This window comes from Stegostoma tigrinum, chromosome 23, assembly GCF_030684315.1.
Source record: "Stegostoma tigrinum isolate sSteTig4 chromosome 23, sSteTig4.hap1, whole genome shotgun sequence".
Taxonomy (NCBI): Eukaryota; Metazoa; Chordata; class Chondrichthyes; order Orectolobiformes; family Stegostomatidae; genus Stegostoma; species Stegostoma tigrinum.
This window is the reverse complement of record NC_081376.1, coordinates 31,943,109-31,959,488: the sequence shown is the minus strand read 5'-3', so window position 1 is coordinate 31,959,488 and position 16,380 is coordinate 31,943,109. Positions and strand designations below refer to the sequence as shown.

The window sequence follows — 16,380 nt, the reverse complement described above, 5'->3', positions numbered from 1 at the left end:
TTCAACTGTAATTAACCTTAGTTCAGCTTGGCACTGTTGTTTCTGACCTAAGTCCCCCCTTCTCAAACTGAATGCTAAATTTCGTCAGGTTGTGGTCTCTGTTTTCAGCTGGGATTTGAACTGTAGACCTCTTGAAGAACCAATCCAGTGACATTATCATCAGTTACCGTTCCTTGTTATATAATCAGATGGCTATAATATTGAAGTGGTCTATTTGACGCTTTGAGTTCATGCTGAGTCTCTGCAAAACCAATTTAGTTTGTCCCGTACACCAGTCCCCTCCTCACAGTATGCATGCAACTTTGTTTTCTTCTCTGCCTTTCTTTTAGAACAAAGAACATAGAAAATTACAGACAATAAAATGTGAGGCTGGATGAACACAGCAGGCCCAGCAGCATCTCAGGAGCACAAAAGCTGACGTTTCGGGCCTAGACCCTTCATCAGAGAGAGAGATCATCTCTCTGATGAAGGGTCTAGGCCCAAAACGTCAGCTTTTGTGCTCCAGAGATGCTGCTGGGCCTGCTGTGTTCATCCAGCCTCACATTTTATTATCTTGGATTCTCCAGCATCTGCAGTTCCCATTATCAAAGAAAATTACAGCACAGGATCAGGCCCTTCAGCTCTCCAATCCTGCACCAATCGAGATCCTCTGTCTAAACCTGTCCCCTATTTTCCAAAGGTCTGTATCCCTTTGCCCCTGCCCATCCATGTACCTGCCCAGATACATCTTAAAAGACACTATCGTGTCTGCATCTACCACCTCCACTGGCAATGTGTTCCAGGCACCCACCACCCTCTGTGTAAAGAACTTTCCATGCATAAACTTTCCTCCTCTCACTTTGAACTCATGACCCCTAGTAATTGAGTCCCCCACTCTGGGGGAAAAAGCTTCTTGCTTCCCACCTTGTCTATATCCCTTGTGATTTTGTAGACCTCAATCAGGTCCCCCTTCAATCTCCGTCTTTTGAATGAAAATAATCCTAATCTAGTCAACCTTTCTTCATAGCTAGCTGCATGTTGGTTATCTCAATTGTAGCTTGCTGCTCTTCTCACGTGGAACATCTCTAACTTTCCTTCATGTTCAATAACTTTCCCGCTATCCCTAGTCAGCAAAGAACTTGTTTCTGCATAATTTAAGGAGACATCCTGGTAGAAATTCTGGTGAGTTGCTGTTTCACCATCAGATTAGGAGTCCGACCCAAAAAAGGTTCTGACTTTAGTTTCTCTCCCCCCCACCGCAGTTCTGAAATCTTCAAACAGTGGAAATAAGTTTATCTATCCTGTCTTTCCCTGTTAAAAACTGAAGACCTTGATTAGGTCACCCTTGGCCTTCTAAAGATTAGTGAATAAAGGCCTAATTGTCTAATTTTGCTTCGCAACTTAATCCCTGAAGTCTGTGATCATTGAGATGTCTGACTCAGAAGTATGTTTGTTCTGTTCATTTCTGCTTTCATGTAGTAATGTATTAGAGCTCAATGTTTTGAGACTTCTTTGCAGTCTTAAAGCAATTGTGATGCAGTATCACATAGAAATAACACAATGAGCAAATAAGGGAAAAGCTACATTTAAATCTGTACAACTGAAAATTACTATCGATCTCTTTTTGGAGAGTGGGATAGGAGGGAAATCATTGCGGGCCTTAGCTGGTCTTACTTTATTGAATCTGACCATAATCATAGTTTCAGGCTCATGTCAATTTTAATTCCTTTGGCCACAGCTCAAGAACGGCTCTCGACTTCTGACCCAGAAGGTTGAGAGTTGAAGTATGAATCCAGACTCATACTTCAATGCAGTTCTGAGATATTGCTGCCTTGTCAGAGGTGTCATCTTTTGAGATGATTAATTAAACCAACATCCCATCTGCTCTCATGCAGATATGAAAAATCTCACAAAGCCCTCCCAGTGGCCTCACCAATATTTATATCTCAACCATCACAAATTAATAGGTTTTCAGTTCATTTATCTCTTGCTGTTGTCAGACGTTTCTGTGGATAAATTGGAGGCTGCTTTTCCACACATTGCAAAGTGACTGTATGAAAATGTACTGCATTATCTGTAAAATGTACTTTAGGGCATTCTGAATCTCTGCAGGGTACTGCATATAGATAAGTGCTTCCTCTCTATCTATGCTGTCCAGCAGCAATTGATTTCCTGCACGAGAAATGGCTTTGATCGTTTATTGGTTTTGTTTGCTCCATTTTATAATTGTTATATCTTTGGGCTTCCATTATCCTTGGAAATTCTCAATTCCGCACTGTTGTCCATTACTTTAGATGGATGCATATTATGCATTTATCAGCTGACCTGTGTTAAATTTGAGGTTTCTGTTTCTGTTTCTTTTAGAAGCTAATGTCCCGTTTCCAGATTTGAAAAACACAATAGAGATGTGTTTCTCTTCTTGCCTCTGTTCATTGGACCCACTCAGGATTGAGGAATTCAGTTCAGTCACTGCAAGAGTTTTGGCCACCAGAATGCCTGACCTCAACTTTGGGACTCAATGGAATTTTAGTTTTGTTTTCTTTACAGTTCAGTTTCCTTTGCATTTTGGTCACAAACCATGGGTAGTATTTGGTGGGACCTCCTCCTTGATAATACTTTGATTAAAATTCGTATGCATTAAATATTATAGCATAAATGTTCTATATTGGGCAGGTTTGGACGTTTTTCTGAAGAGTGTGACAGGTCATCTTTATAAAAACAGAAGAAGGAGGAAGCTTGTAACTATCCTGAATACTGCAGATATTTGACCTTTGATTAACCACATGATCTGTCTACCTAACCTGTATAAGGTCATCTCTCATGGTTTATCAATTAAATTTTTTTACACTCAGAGGTTGTTGACTTGCTCGCCGAACTGGTTTGTTTTCATTCAGATGTTTTGTCAACATGCTAGGTGACATCATCAGTGGAGTTTCCTATGAAACGATGTTATTATTTTCCGCTTGGAATTTATACTGTCTGGTCTGTTATGGTGAGTACTTGTCATTTCCACAGATCAAAACTCGCTTCAGAGTCTTCACCTAGCATGGTGATGAAATGTCTGAACAAAAACAAGCTAGCTCAGCAAGCAAGTCAACAACCTCATTCACAACCTGAGCTACTGACCTTTGCCAAAACCTTTTTTTAACCTGATTATTTCCTTCCCACAAAAAAGTCCTATAGCACCTTATCAGCTTTTTATCTCCATTACGAATACAGGCTCCTTCAGTTTCTAGGGTGTACTTGTTGAATTCTCATCAGAAAGCATTTTTTTCCCAATTCTCAACAAGCCCTCTCTTCAACAATGGCACTAGTGAAAATACAGATTTAGTTGCATATAAAGAATTATTTTTAATTTATAGAAAAATCATCTTTACACTTTTGTGAACTTAGAAAAGAAACAAAAATTGGCAGACTTACTGCCCATCGTTAAATTTTGATTTTTGTTCTTTACCCAGGACAAGATTGAATCTTCAGAGCAGATAGATCCTCGGAGACGTGGTGGAGGAGAAGTAAGAACTTTTTTCATCACAGGACCTTGCTAGATTTTTCAATTTTATTTTAATTTTGAGATTGAGATTTAGGAGCTGCAGTAAATTAATTGGTATAGACATTTTTATGGGATTCTTCACATGCCTGTGAAATAAATGAAGATCTGTAGCAATTTGGATTAACGACAAGTGTCTTCAGCAAACTGCCTACTGGATCCACTATTCCACTTGGACCCATACATTCTTACCTTTCCCATTGACTTGCTCATATTTTATGAATAGCGTATCAAGAAATCTGTGATCTGGCAGAAAATAGCAAGACTTGCAGTTCTTTTGGCAGACTGCAATTCAGAAATGTTTGCAATCTTATGCATTTGACAAGAATTTTGCATCTTCAGTTGTTCTTGCAATTGAGAACTTGTTCATATAACCTGTCCTGTCGATGACATTTTTCCTGGACTATTTCGTGTTAAATGTCAATCTAATAAAATCACTGAGATATAAAAATTAAAATAAAACAGATATGTTAAGACAAATATTATCTTCACAATAAAAGAATCCAAATCCAAAAAGTACAGAAGGTGCTCAAAGTTACATGATAAGGGTGAAGAGAATATAAGAATAGGATCACAGTATAATAGTAAATGTTATTAAAATCATAGTAACTAGTAAAAAAGTAGAGCTAATTTGGAACCAAAAAGAAAATCTTGTAGACACAGAGACAGGGAGTCTAAGTTAGTAAATTGTATCTCTCTCCTCTTGATAAAAGGATGTAATCGATGTTAATGAAGAAGGAGATAGTAGAAATATTAGGTAATATAGAAAAGATATAAAGGTGGCATTTAAAATGTTGATGGTGATCAAAGCAGAAAAATCACCTTGTATAAATGGGATGCCTTCTATATTGCTGAGAAAAGTTAGAGTGAAATTTGTCATGGTTCCGAAGACAGTCTTGATATGAAAATCGACATGAAGATAGTAATAGACTTGAGAAGAACGAGGACAGGCTGCAGGAATGAATGATCATGCATGATAGATGAGATTTAATACAGGGATGCCAAGTGATGTATTATGGTAGGAAGAGTGAGGAGGGGCAGTTTAAGCTAAATGATACAATTTTAAATAGGTGCAGGAATGGAGAGATCTCTGGATGAATGTACTGAACATAGGTCTTTGAAAGTGGGCAGGGAAGTTGAGAAGGTTAAAATTGTATCAGAGATAATTGAGAAGCTGTTTTTTATTTTTAAAAAATCCTCAATTATTAATTAGTGACTTTTTTTATTATTCATAAGATGAGGGTGTCACCAGTTAGGACAACATTTATTGCTCATCCTTAATTGCCCAGAGGGCAGTTAAGAGTCAACCACATTGCCAGATCAGGTATGGATGGTACCATCCTTCCCTAAAAGGATATTAGAGAACCAGATGTGTTTTCCTTGACAATCAGCAATGGATTTGTGATTGTCTTTAGATTCTTCAATTCCAGATTTTTATTGAATTCAAAATCCACCAACACTCAGCGTGGCTTTCATACCTGGGTTCCCAAACATTATCAGGGTCTCTGAATTGACAGTCCAGTGATAAAACTACTGGACCATTGTACCCCCACTTCATCCCCACCCCTGGGGTCTTATATAAAGACAAGCAAGATATGTTGAACTTTCATGAAACACTTCTAGGTTCCTGCTATAGACTTTGCCTAATTCTGAGCACTGCACCTCAGAAAGAATGTCAAGGCCTTGGAGAGGATGCAGAAGATTTACTAGAATGGTACCAGGAATGAGTGATTTGCCTAATGAGGCTGGAGAAACTAATGTTGCTGTCCATAGCGCAAGATGGTTAAGAGAAAATTTGATAGTGGTGTCAAAAATCATTAATGGTTTTGGTAGATAAAACGGGGAGAGACTATTTCTAATGTCCAAACACAATGCTGAATAAAATGTTTGACAAAATGAGGTGCCTTCATGATTATTTTCCTACTGAGCATGCAGTTATTCTGTCGAACGTAAGACTGTTGGAAGTGAATTTAACAGCATCCTTTTAACAGGGAATTGAATAAATTCATGAGGCTAAAAATTTTGTAACATTGTGAGGGAAGAGCAAGGAGAGATTAATTGGACATCTCCTTCAAAGAGCTGGCAAAGACACTGGACCAAATTGCCACGTCCTGATTCAACTGCTTAGATTTCAGCATCAGTAACAAAATACTTTGGTAGATTGCTGAAGTGCTCAATGCATTTAACTAGTAGGAATCAAAATACGTAAGTTGTGTAAAAAGAGGAAAAAAGCTTGGTGACTGTTTTTGCAAAAAGTTGAAATAAGGCTGAATTCAGGAAGGTGATGAGTTAACTAGTTGAGTAGAAAATACTAGGTACACAGGATCAGCAACATGGTGTTTTGTAAAAAGTGAGAATATGTGACAAAAAATGGCAACCGCTTCAAGTGTCGGACTGGTACAATAAATAAAGGTAAGAAACAAAGTCAACTTGAGGGAGATAGTAGGAACTGCAGATGCTAGAAAACCTGAGATAACAAGGTGTAGAGCTGGATGAACACAGCAGACCAAGCAGCATCAGAGGAGCAGGGAGGCTGATGTTTCAGGCCTAGACTGACACAGTCTAGGCCTGAAACGTCAGCCTTCCTGCTCCTCTGATGCTGCTTGGCCTGCTGTATTCACCCAGCTCAACACCTTGTTATCTCAGATTGAGGGAGGTTGTTTACAGTTCCTTTGGATGTATTTGAAATAAGAGATTTCAAGTAAGGAAAACACGTGATAATTACAAGATATTCACAAAATATTGTAAGAACTGGACAAAGTCCATGCCCATAATAGCAGTATGCAATATTAAAAAGAAAAAAAGAATTATACTTTGAGTTAACTTCAGACTGAAGTATTTGTATATATTGGAATATGATTAAACTTTTGATAGAAATATTTGAGGGATAACAGTATTAACGTTGATTGAAATGGAATCTTGCCTGAGAGCTAAGTAACTGATCATTGACTTGTACCAGAAAGCTCACTCAGACCATTGCAAGTTTGGGCGTACAGGGATATTCAAAGCCAAATTGAACTAGGTCTTTGTACTTCATTTCTGTTGACCAAGTAATTGGGATGAAGGAGAAAGGGTGCAAGAATCTGCTTTATGTAAAAGAAGAAGGACCTGCATAGTCAATCAAATAGCAACTTCACATTGCAAACACAATCTTTTCATTTTTGCAGGGGAAAGAAATTCTAGAGTGTCCACCTGCAGCTACTGCAACACAAGATATAATGGAACAGATTGGTGAGTCAAAATACATGGATCTCTTGAATTGAACTGTTAGCAATTTACTTTGGTGAATCATATATCAGAATATGTGATTATTTGGGAGATTGAATAAAATTATCTTTTTTTAATGTCTTATCAGAGCAAGCTGTCCAGGAGACATTAGATCATAACAAGGAGCGGTCAGAATTTGTTCGAATCCGGCGAGCTCCACCTGCTCCACGGTTTGAAATTCTGCGTAGGTAAAGGACTGCAGCTCACATTCGCTTGCATTTTGCTCCCTTATCATGTTAAAGTTTTGGTCATGTTGTAATTTGATTTTTCCCTGTTTGCTGTCGTTAAAATTCTGTCACCTGGTACTTTGCATGTCATAACTACTAACTGGTAATTTTCCAGGGAAATAGGAGCAGATGTCCTTTTGGTCCATCAAAACTGCTCTGCCATTTAGATATAGTAGGAACTGCAGATGCTGGAGAATCTGAAATATCAAGGTGTAGAGCTGGATGAACGCAGCAGGTGCAGCAGTATCAGAGGAGAAGGAAGGCTGATGTTTCGGGCCGAGACCCTTCTTTTCTGAAGAAGGGTCTCGACCCGAAACGTCAGCCTTCCTGCTCCTCTGATGCTGCTACGCCTGCTGTGTTCATCCAGTTCTACACCTTGGTGCTCTGCCATTTAGGCAGATTTTGGCATCTCCATTCTTAGTGAAGAAATTCCTTCTCCAAGTTAAATAACCTGCCTCTTATTTTAAGACAATTTCCTGGTTTTATATTCCACTGATGCTAGTGGAAGCATCCTATCCACATCTACCGTATCATGCCCATTCCTTGCATGTGGCTCTCACTAAAAGTGTTATTCCATCCTATTGAATATTACCTGTGAAATCATATTTATAAACAAAATATTTGACTTCATTATATATAAAGGCATTTTCATATCTCTGAAGTTTCCTTTCGGAGGGTAAATTCAAATCTGTCATCTCCTATGTTTTGCTAGAGTCATCTTCCTAAGTTAATTGACTGTGATCAGCTCATGGAGTCTTCAACAGTGAAATCTGTTTCTTCCAACTGTCAGAATATCTGGCAGAACGAAATGTTTTGTTTTCATTTTCTTCTATCTAATACTTGTGAAATTAGATCTCTTATGAAACAGAAAAGTAATAATTAAATGTTTGGTGTCTCAAATGAAGAATTGAAGTTTGAAGCAAAGGAAGATACTAGATATGCTTTTGTAATTTGTTGAAGCACTGTAAATCCAGTTTGTGTTCTATTTATTACAGGGATGATATGCTGCAGAACAAAAACCTGCATTCCTCTGAGTAGATTTGGCTCAGTCTGAGGTAAATGCTAATATAAAACAGACATTCAAAGACAAGATTTCCAGCTCGACCCTCTCTATTACTGAGAATCTAGCAACATTTGTGGATTCCCCGCAGTGTGTAGGCATGCCATTCGACTCATTGTGTCCACACCGACTCCCAGAGCATCCCACCCATGCCCTCCCCCCTACCCTATCCTTGTAAATGTGCATTTCCCATAATCCACCTAATCTGCACATCTTTGAACTGTGGGAGGAAACTGGAGCACCCAGAAGAAACTATGCAGACATGAGAATATGCAAACTCCACCTAGTTGCCCAAGAATGGAATCAAACCCAAATTCCTGGCACTGAGACAGATGTGCTAACCACTGAGCCACCATGTCGTCCTCTGCTCACCCATGCCGTCCAGCATTATTCAGAGGTTCTCTCTTAGCCAGTATTCAAAGGCTGAATTGGCTAAACTTAAGTAAAAGTATAGTGCATTTCCTATAACACCATCATGTAATTGGCCTCTGTCCATGGAAAGTTTTTCATACAAAAACCAGCTGTTGAGCCTTTTGAACCATTTAGTTCTACTTCAGAAGCTCTCTCCTGTATATCCATGTTGCTGCTCATTTCTGAATCCTTGCAGTTCTACTTTAAGCAAATTTTTCCTTGTGACAGAATTTATTGACTTCAGTAACAGTTGTGGCAGAGAATTATAACCACTGTTTAAACTTTACCTTTTCTGGGTTATTTCTTGGGCCTGGGGCTAGTTGAATCTCACGCCCTTTATAATTGGCCTAACTGAAAAGAAAAATGCTTACATTTATAGACTTCAGAATGTACATAGTGAAATGTTGTCACTGTAGTAATGTAACTGATTTGTACACTCCAGGTCCCACTGAGATAAACTGAGATAATGGGCACATGATCTGATTTAGTGACTTTGGTTGAGGTGTAAATGTTGACTAAGGTGTTCTGGAGAATTTTTTTTTGTCTTCAAAAGTGAGACTTTGCAACACTAAAGATGAAGTGCTTGCTGTGTCTGATTTCATTTTCTATGTTATCCCTCAGTCCAATTGGAGTGCCAGTGGATCTTAAGTCCAAAAACTTCCAATCAGATGAGTGTTACCACTGAATCATGACTGACACACTGAGCTGAAAATAACATGGTCTACAGCAACTACAGCCACACCTACGAGCTTTAGATCTGTATGTGTTAACACTACAGATGAAAGTGCCTTTTCTAATTCATAGGGCGGGGGAGGGTATTATAACTATGGCTAATAATGATAAGTGTACATGTATTTGAATCTGACCATTTTATGGATTGGATCTGAATGCAAGGACCTATTTGTGCCCATGACCAAGTGATATATGATAAAGAAGTTCAGTCACACTAAAACTAATGACCACTCTGCTTTTTCCTTTAGGTGGCTTTCACGCTGTTCCTTCAACTTCTTGAGTGACCTTCAGTCTTTTGAGGGCTCTGAATGGGCATGTTGTTGTCTTGCTTAACCCTTCCAAACTTCATAGCTGCTGGTGGATTTGGGCCACTTGTCTATTTTAATTGAAAATGTTACAATTGAAACCGAAAACATGCATCTTTATAGTGTTTGCTAGGATAATTCATATTTTATTTGATGCATCTTTAAACAGTCTGGACCTTCAGCAAGCTTGTGACTGCACACCATGTGAAGATTATCCGCAAGTCTCACACCAGGATCTCTCTTGTGGGAGCACCTATTGTAGAGTTTTGATCATTTCAATTTGGAAACTGAAGTATTAAGGAATTGCATAACTATTGCTTTGTTTGCAATATAGCACTTAGCAACACCGCAGGTGAAGCACTTGCTGTATATGGTTTCCTTTTCTATCCTATCCTCCATTCGTTATGAAATGCAGCAAAATAAGTTGTAATCCACACATTAGCTTTGACCCATGTAGTGTGATTTTGTTTTAAACTTCTAGCATCTGAAACTCTTCAAATTGTGCTAACATCTTTGTTAAATAGTATAACTTTATGGAGGTTGAAGATTAGCATCAGTTGGAATCCCTCTCCCATGTTGCAGCAGCCTTTCTGCAAATACCCAGCATTGTGCCATACAGCAAGTTCCAGCATGCTTCAGCTAATTTGAATGCTGAAATTTTACTTCCAACAATTTAAAGATGCACAATTAGCCGCAGATTTAATGATGGTGGCAAAACATTCTAGCAGACATTGCACAGCTTTCAGCTATCTTATTAAAGTTTGTTCCAGAACTGTCCGATAATTTTCCTCATCTGTCCTCAGTGCTGCATGCCTGAACTTGTTCCTTTCTCATTGTCTTTTTACACCACCATGATTTGATACTCATGGGAAAATCAAATGCTCAAGTCAGGCCCTGTGGGTTTGTTTGGTCCAGTGCTGATTGCATTACTAGGAATTGAATGGTTCCAACAAACAAAGCACCCATTCCAGTTGCCTTGGGTTGCACAACCAAGTCTATTGTTCACCCCACCACACTGATTTAGTAATGCACAGTATTCCCTTCTGTGGCATGTGTGCTACCCATATCACAGATATATCATGATCAGTAGAGAAACAGTGTGGGAGAATTTTCTGACTTTACAAGACGCTCATTAAAAAGATTTAGCCTTACATTTCTACTAAAATATTTTGACCATATTGAAGAAAAGTACAGACTTAACCCAGCTGAATAGCTAATATTCAGAGTCAGATTCAGATTCTACAACATACCAGCCATTTTGATCAGAAGCCAGGAAATGTCATTCGTGATGTTGGAGCAGCCAATAAAGGAGAAATGATTAAAAAATAAAGTCATACCTTGAAGTAAATGTTCCAAGTGTGATCTTTGTTTTTCCTTCACACTGTCAAAGTAAGGAATTAATAATTGGATGATCAGGATTACATAAATAAAAACAAAGTTATTCTACCTACCTTGATGAGTCAGGCCCCAAAATGCTGATCCATACAGTGGCTGAATGAACATTCCCGCTTTTGTTGATCTGTACTGCAATTGCTAATCTCATTTCAAACATGTATATGGTACAGGAGATTCAGGTAGAAGCTGTATTTTGGGTGCACTTAAAACACTGTACCAGTGTTCTTGCACCTTTTATCCTTTCCATAGCCAGTTCACTGAGTCTCTATGGCATTTGTCATATGACAAAATGGCAAAGCAGATCAGTTTTCCAGGTTAATACTTGATGTATAAACAGAGAGACATCGGATCAGTCGAGGATTCCTGACATGCAACTGAATGGCATCATAACACAGATTTTCAGGTAGGAAGTAAAACTTTAAAGTTTTGTTTTATTCCATTCCACTGACTACCAGCTGCTCATGATTTTCAGTGTCGGACTATTGTGCCATTCACCATTACAAGGTACCAGTTGGAGGTTTGCCGTGCTGCTTACTGAGTCACAGCTGTATCATCTAGTTGCAACTCCTGGGCATCTTGATGATCTTTGTCAGCTTCTTTGTCAATTTCTGTAGTATATATATATATATTGAGAAAGGTAGATGAGAATTGCACCTTGGAATTGAGAGAGAAAAAGTTAGAAGTTTTTTGTTTGTGGTTACAGTGCATAAAAAATTGTGCTGTCATAAAGGTCCAAGGCCTTCTCGAAGGAGTTAGGATTGGAAAAGCTTCCTTTGGTTCCCTAGTTGAATATGTGCCTGGTACATGAGAGAGCTCCAATAAGTTGTTTTTGTAGCTGAGTGAAGGAGGGGTTATTAAGTTGGGTATGTATTAATTGGTATTAGAGGTGCTGTATGGCTTTATTGAAAGGTGGTGTGTTAGTGTTCCCTGTAATCCAGAGAACATTGTGAAAGCTGATTGTCACTTCAAATGAATGAAGGGTGTAGTCATACCTGCAGTGTCGGAGGGAAAGTGTATGCTGTTTGTTATCGTGTCTGCTGTATGGAACCTGTTGCAGCACTGAACAAAAACAGAAGTTGCTGGATAAGCTCAGCAGGTCTGGCAGCATCAGTGAAGAAAAATTCAGTTTATGGCTTCGGTCCAGTGACTGTTCCTCAGAGCTGATGGTAGCTTCCCCAGCACCTTTTGTCAACAGGGCCCTAAACCAGGTCTGACTCATCTCCCGCACTTCTGCTGAAACCCCATCCCTTCCCCCCTGCAACAATAGGGTTCCCCTAGTTCTTACCTACCATCCTATCAGCATCCACATCTAGAAGATCGTCAGACAACATTTCCGCCACTTCCAGCAAGATGACACCACCAGACACACATTCCCCTCCCCTCCCTTGTCCATCTTCCATAGGGACCATTCATAAGAATATAAGAACTAGGAGCAGGAGCAGGCCAGCAGGCTCTTTGAGCCTGCCCTGCCATTTAATAATATCATGGCTGATCTTTGAGACTCAGCTCCACTTACCCACCCAATCACCATAGCCCTTAATTCCCTCCGGGACACCCTTGTTAACTCTTCCTTCACTCCCAGCGTCCTCCTGGAGCCCAATGACACCTTCCCTTGCAAGCAGTGAAGGTGTAACGCCTACCCATTTACCTCATCCCTCCCCACTCTCCAGTAAGCCCAAACACACCTTCCAGGTGAAGCAACGGTTCAACTGCATTTCCCAGAACTTCGTCTACTGCATTTGCTGCTCTCAATGTGGTTGCTATATTGGGGAAGCAAAGCATAGACTGGGTGATGGCTTTGCAGAACATTTATATGCTGCTTGCAAAAAAGACCCAGATCTTCCATTAAAACTGAAAGATCTGCAGATGCTGTAAATCAGAAACAAAAACAAAGTTTCTGAAAAAGCTCAGAAGGTCTGACAGCATTTATGAAGGAAAAGAATGAGTTAACATTTAGGGTCCGGTGCCCCTTCCTCAGTTTGGATTTTCCAAATCTTCCAGTTGCCTGCCACTTTAACACACCGCCCTTTTCCCTGGCCAACATATCTGTCTCAGGTTTGCTGCACTGTTGCAGTGAAGCTCAGCACAAGCCAAAAGAACAACACCTCGTTTAGTCCCTAACCCCAACCCCTTCCTATCTTCTGCATAAAAGCAGACATTTTCCTAGCTATCATCAGTTCTGAGGAAGGGTCACTGGACCTGAAATGTTAACTTTTCTTTCTGTCTGTCACAGATGCTGCCACACCTGCTGAGCTTTTCCAGCAACTTCTGTTTTTGTTCCTGTTGGAGTATTGTTTTGTTAATGAGCTGGCAACCAGTTGTAATGATATTGGAGTAGCCCAGATGTTGATTCTGCATGAATCCAAGCTTCAAGCCTGTACTGCCTGAGATGTCCTCTAGAAAGATAAAGGTCTGAAAGATTGAAGTGCATTGTTCTGGTGTGATTTGGTGACGAGTTCTGGATTGAGGTGGCAAGTGTGATCAGAATTGCGAGAACATACAAAGTAACAACAGTCTAATGAAGAGATAACAAGGTGTAGAGCTGGATGAACACAGTAAGCCAAGCAGCATCAGAGGAGCAGGAAAGCTGACGTTTTGGGTCCGGACCCACCTTCAGAAAAACAGTCCAATGAATGAGCTTTTGCAATTGCTGTCATACCTGTTTTTCAGACAGCTGCGTATTAATGCAGGTCTAACTGGGAGATTAAAGGCTCCATGAGTGAATTGGGTGACATCAGATTTACACCTGTGGGAATGCAAATATGCAAATCCAAGGAACTATTATGCCTCACTGCAATAGGAGACTGGTAATCAAATCTGGATGAACACAGCAGGTCAAGCAACATCAGAGGAACAGGAAGGCTGATGTTTTGGGCCTAGACATTTCTTCAGAAAAGGGTCATCCCATTCATTTTTTCTGAAGAAGTGTCTAGGCCTGAAATGTCAGCCTTCCTGCTACTCCGATACTGCTTTGCCTGCTGTGTTCATCCAGCTCTCCACCGTGTTATCTCAGATTCTCCGGCATCTGCAGTTCCTACCATCTCTGGTAAGAAAATCTATTTATTTCTGGAGTTGTAAGGATGCAGAATTGCCCAATTTACCCGACTTCTAGACCCAGGTTGATAAAGCATGGACCAGTTTTCTGTACTTAATGAGAATGACTATTTTCTATCTACAGATAAGTGATGATTCTTTATCATATAACTCGCTACCAGTTAAAATCCTAACAGACGTTTAAGCTCCCTTTCCTATACACAGATGCTAAAACAAATGTTGTGGACAGAGAGAAAGACTGAGAAGACAGTTCACTAGTCCTTTTCCACAAAGGATGGCTGGAACAATCATTTGCTGAGTTAAATGCTTAATCTTGCTTCAGCAGGTACTTTCATTTGTTTGCATGAGACACATCAGGTAGAAGTAACAACTTACAGCAATTGAAGGGAAATAAATTGGCCATCTTCAGACTTGAGATGCTTTTTACTGCAGCTTAAAAACAGTTCCTTCCCTTCTAAAGGTTCACACCCCAAGTTGTTCAGCTAACTGTAAGCCAGATAGTTATTAACAGGCAGGACGTGTTTGATTTATGAAATGTTGACCAATTATTAATGACAATCAACTACTTATTGTCATCAAAATCTCCGTTTGTAATCGCATCTTGGCTCCAGCTCACTTGTAACTAGACATCTGTATACCCCTACTAATGGGGATAAACAGCTCTGTACATAGCACTTACAACAACTGTCAGATGCATTTTAGAAATTGTTTTTCTCCTCCTTTCCCCACTCAACCCCCGAACCCCAATGTAAGAGGAAAACTAGAAAACTCATTTCCTTGCAGAGATTCACTTTAGTTTCAAAACAAAAATCACTTGGCCAGTAATTGTTAGCTCTTGGAGACAGAAAGGATAAAATATGGAATGGTAAGATTCCTGGCATCTCCGGATAGATTACTAGCCTCATACAGTTGTGTCTTGGATATCTGCAGACTCAATTTTTCAGGTAAAAAGAGACAAACACCCTTGATCAGCGTTTCAGGTTCCACACTGGGTGAGCAACAAGAGTTTTCTCCCGCTGAAACAGGAGAGCAGAGCCGGTAAGCTTTCTTTTAGTAGACTATACACACCCTCCAACTCCACCCAGAACACAGTTCAAACAAACTATCTTTCTGACACTCAAAATCCAGATAGGTGACCTCTAGCAAGCAAATCTAGAAATTTTCTGAAACCATGTTTCAAATAAATGTCTGGTTTAAAGAAACAAAGTTCTCATGTCCAATTGACCTTTAGTGAAAATAAACATGGGTTTATACAATGCTTGAAATAAATTCATTGTTAAATCCATCAAGTTAAGCCCTCAAAAAATTTTAAAATTAAGCCTTGACAGCAATGCTAGTTTAGATAATATGCCACCCAAAAGAACATAGCTGGAAAATGCATAACTGTTTTGTTAATTAAAACTAATTTTGATTCAGAATTGTCACCAAAGATTAAGAAATGGGAAGTATAAGCTAACTTAGACACAGCTGAAAACCTATTTATCACATCTTAGAAAATCTTAACATAGTTTTGTTTTACAAGGTTCCATTCCCTGACTGCTCGGAGCCACATAGCTTGTTAAAGGACTGTTGTATTGATTCAGTAAGGAGTGAACATACTTAATTTGCAGTTTAACAAAGACATAAAACTTGGTGTGTTTACATATTGGACAGTAGTCACTTTGGAAATGATGCTGGAAGGGAATAAGGTGAACAAAATGCTAGAGAGAAAACTGCCTCAAAAAAACAGAAGACAGCAATGAATTAATACTCCAGCTGTAATTCACCAAGACTTTCATTAGAGATAATAAGGTGTAGAGCTGGATGAACACAGCAGGCTAAGCAGCATCAGAGAAGCAGGAAGGCTGACATTTCAGGCCTAGACCCTCCTTCTTTTCTGTTCGGTGGTGTTCATCCAGCTCTACACCTTTTTATCTCAGATTCTCCAGCATCTGCAATTCCTATGATCTGAAATACTTTCAATAGCACTGTTTTGCAAGCTCCATGACCAAAGAGCAGCAGATGAATGAGAACACTACCACCCGTTGCTTTCCAATCCACCCCCAATGCTGTCTTAACATGTGTCCCTTCACCAAAAGCCAGCATTTCAAGAAGACACTTCACAACCAACCTCTCAACGGCAATTAAGAATGAGCAATAAAGATTGGCCCATCCAGTGAGACCCACATCCTATGACTACTTTTTAAAAAAATATTCAGAGATATTAAAGCCTACTTGGACAATGGTATCAAAGCATGATCACAATGTTTGTTATTGATATTAAACTGGAGCTACTGCAAGTAACAAAAATAATGTGAATAGTTAAAACACGTTATTTTTTGCACAGTGTCAGAATGATGCACCTGATGAAGTTAACATATGTTTTGTGTCACTGGTTAGTTTTGCGAACTGTGTCTGACATGA

The 16,380-nt window shown here is 39.5% G+C and overlaps 1 protein-coding gene across 1 annotated transcript in view; it reads left to right on the top strand.

The window, feature by feature from the left end:
- LOC125462149 (uncharacterized) overlaps positions 1 to 11,433 on the top strand; it is a 45,973-nt gene extending 34,540 nt beyond the window's left edge. The window contains exons 2-6 of the mRNA XM_048551769.2: positions 3,438 to 3,491; positions 6,694 to 6,757; positions 6,882 to 6,981; positions 8,016 to 8,075; positions 9,472 to 11,433. Coding sequence (XP_048407726.1) covers positions 3,438 to 3,491; positions 6,694 to 6,757; positions 6,882 to 6,981; positions 8,016 to 8,058 — 261 coding nt within the window. The 3' untranslated portion in view covers positions 8,059 to 8,075; positions 9,472 to 11,433. The remainder of the gene's footprint in view (positions 1 to 3,437; positions 3,492 to 6,693; positions 6,758 to 6,881; positions 6,982 to 8,015; positions 8,076 to 9,471) is intronic.
- The last annotated feature ends 4,947 nt before the right edge of the window (positions 11,434 to 16,380 follow it).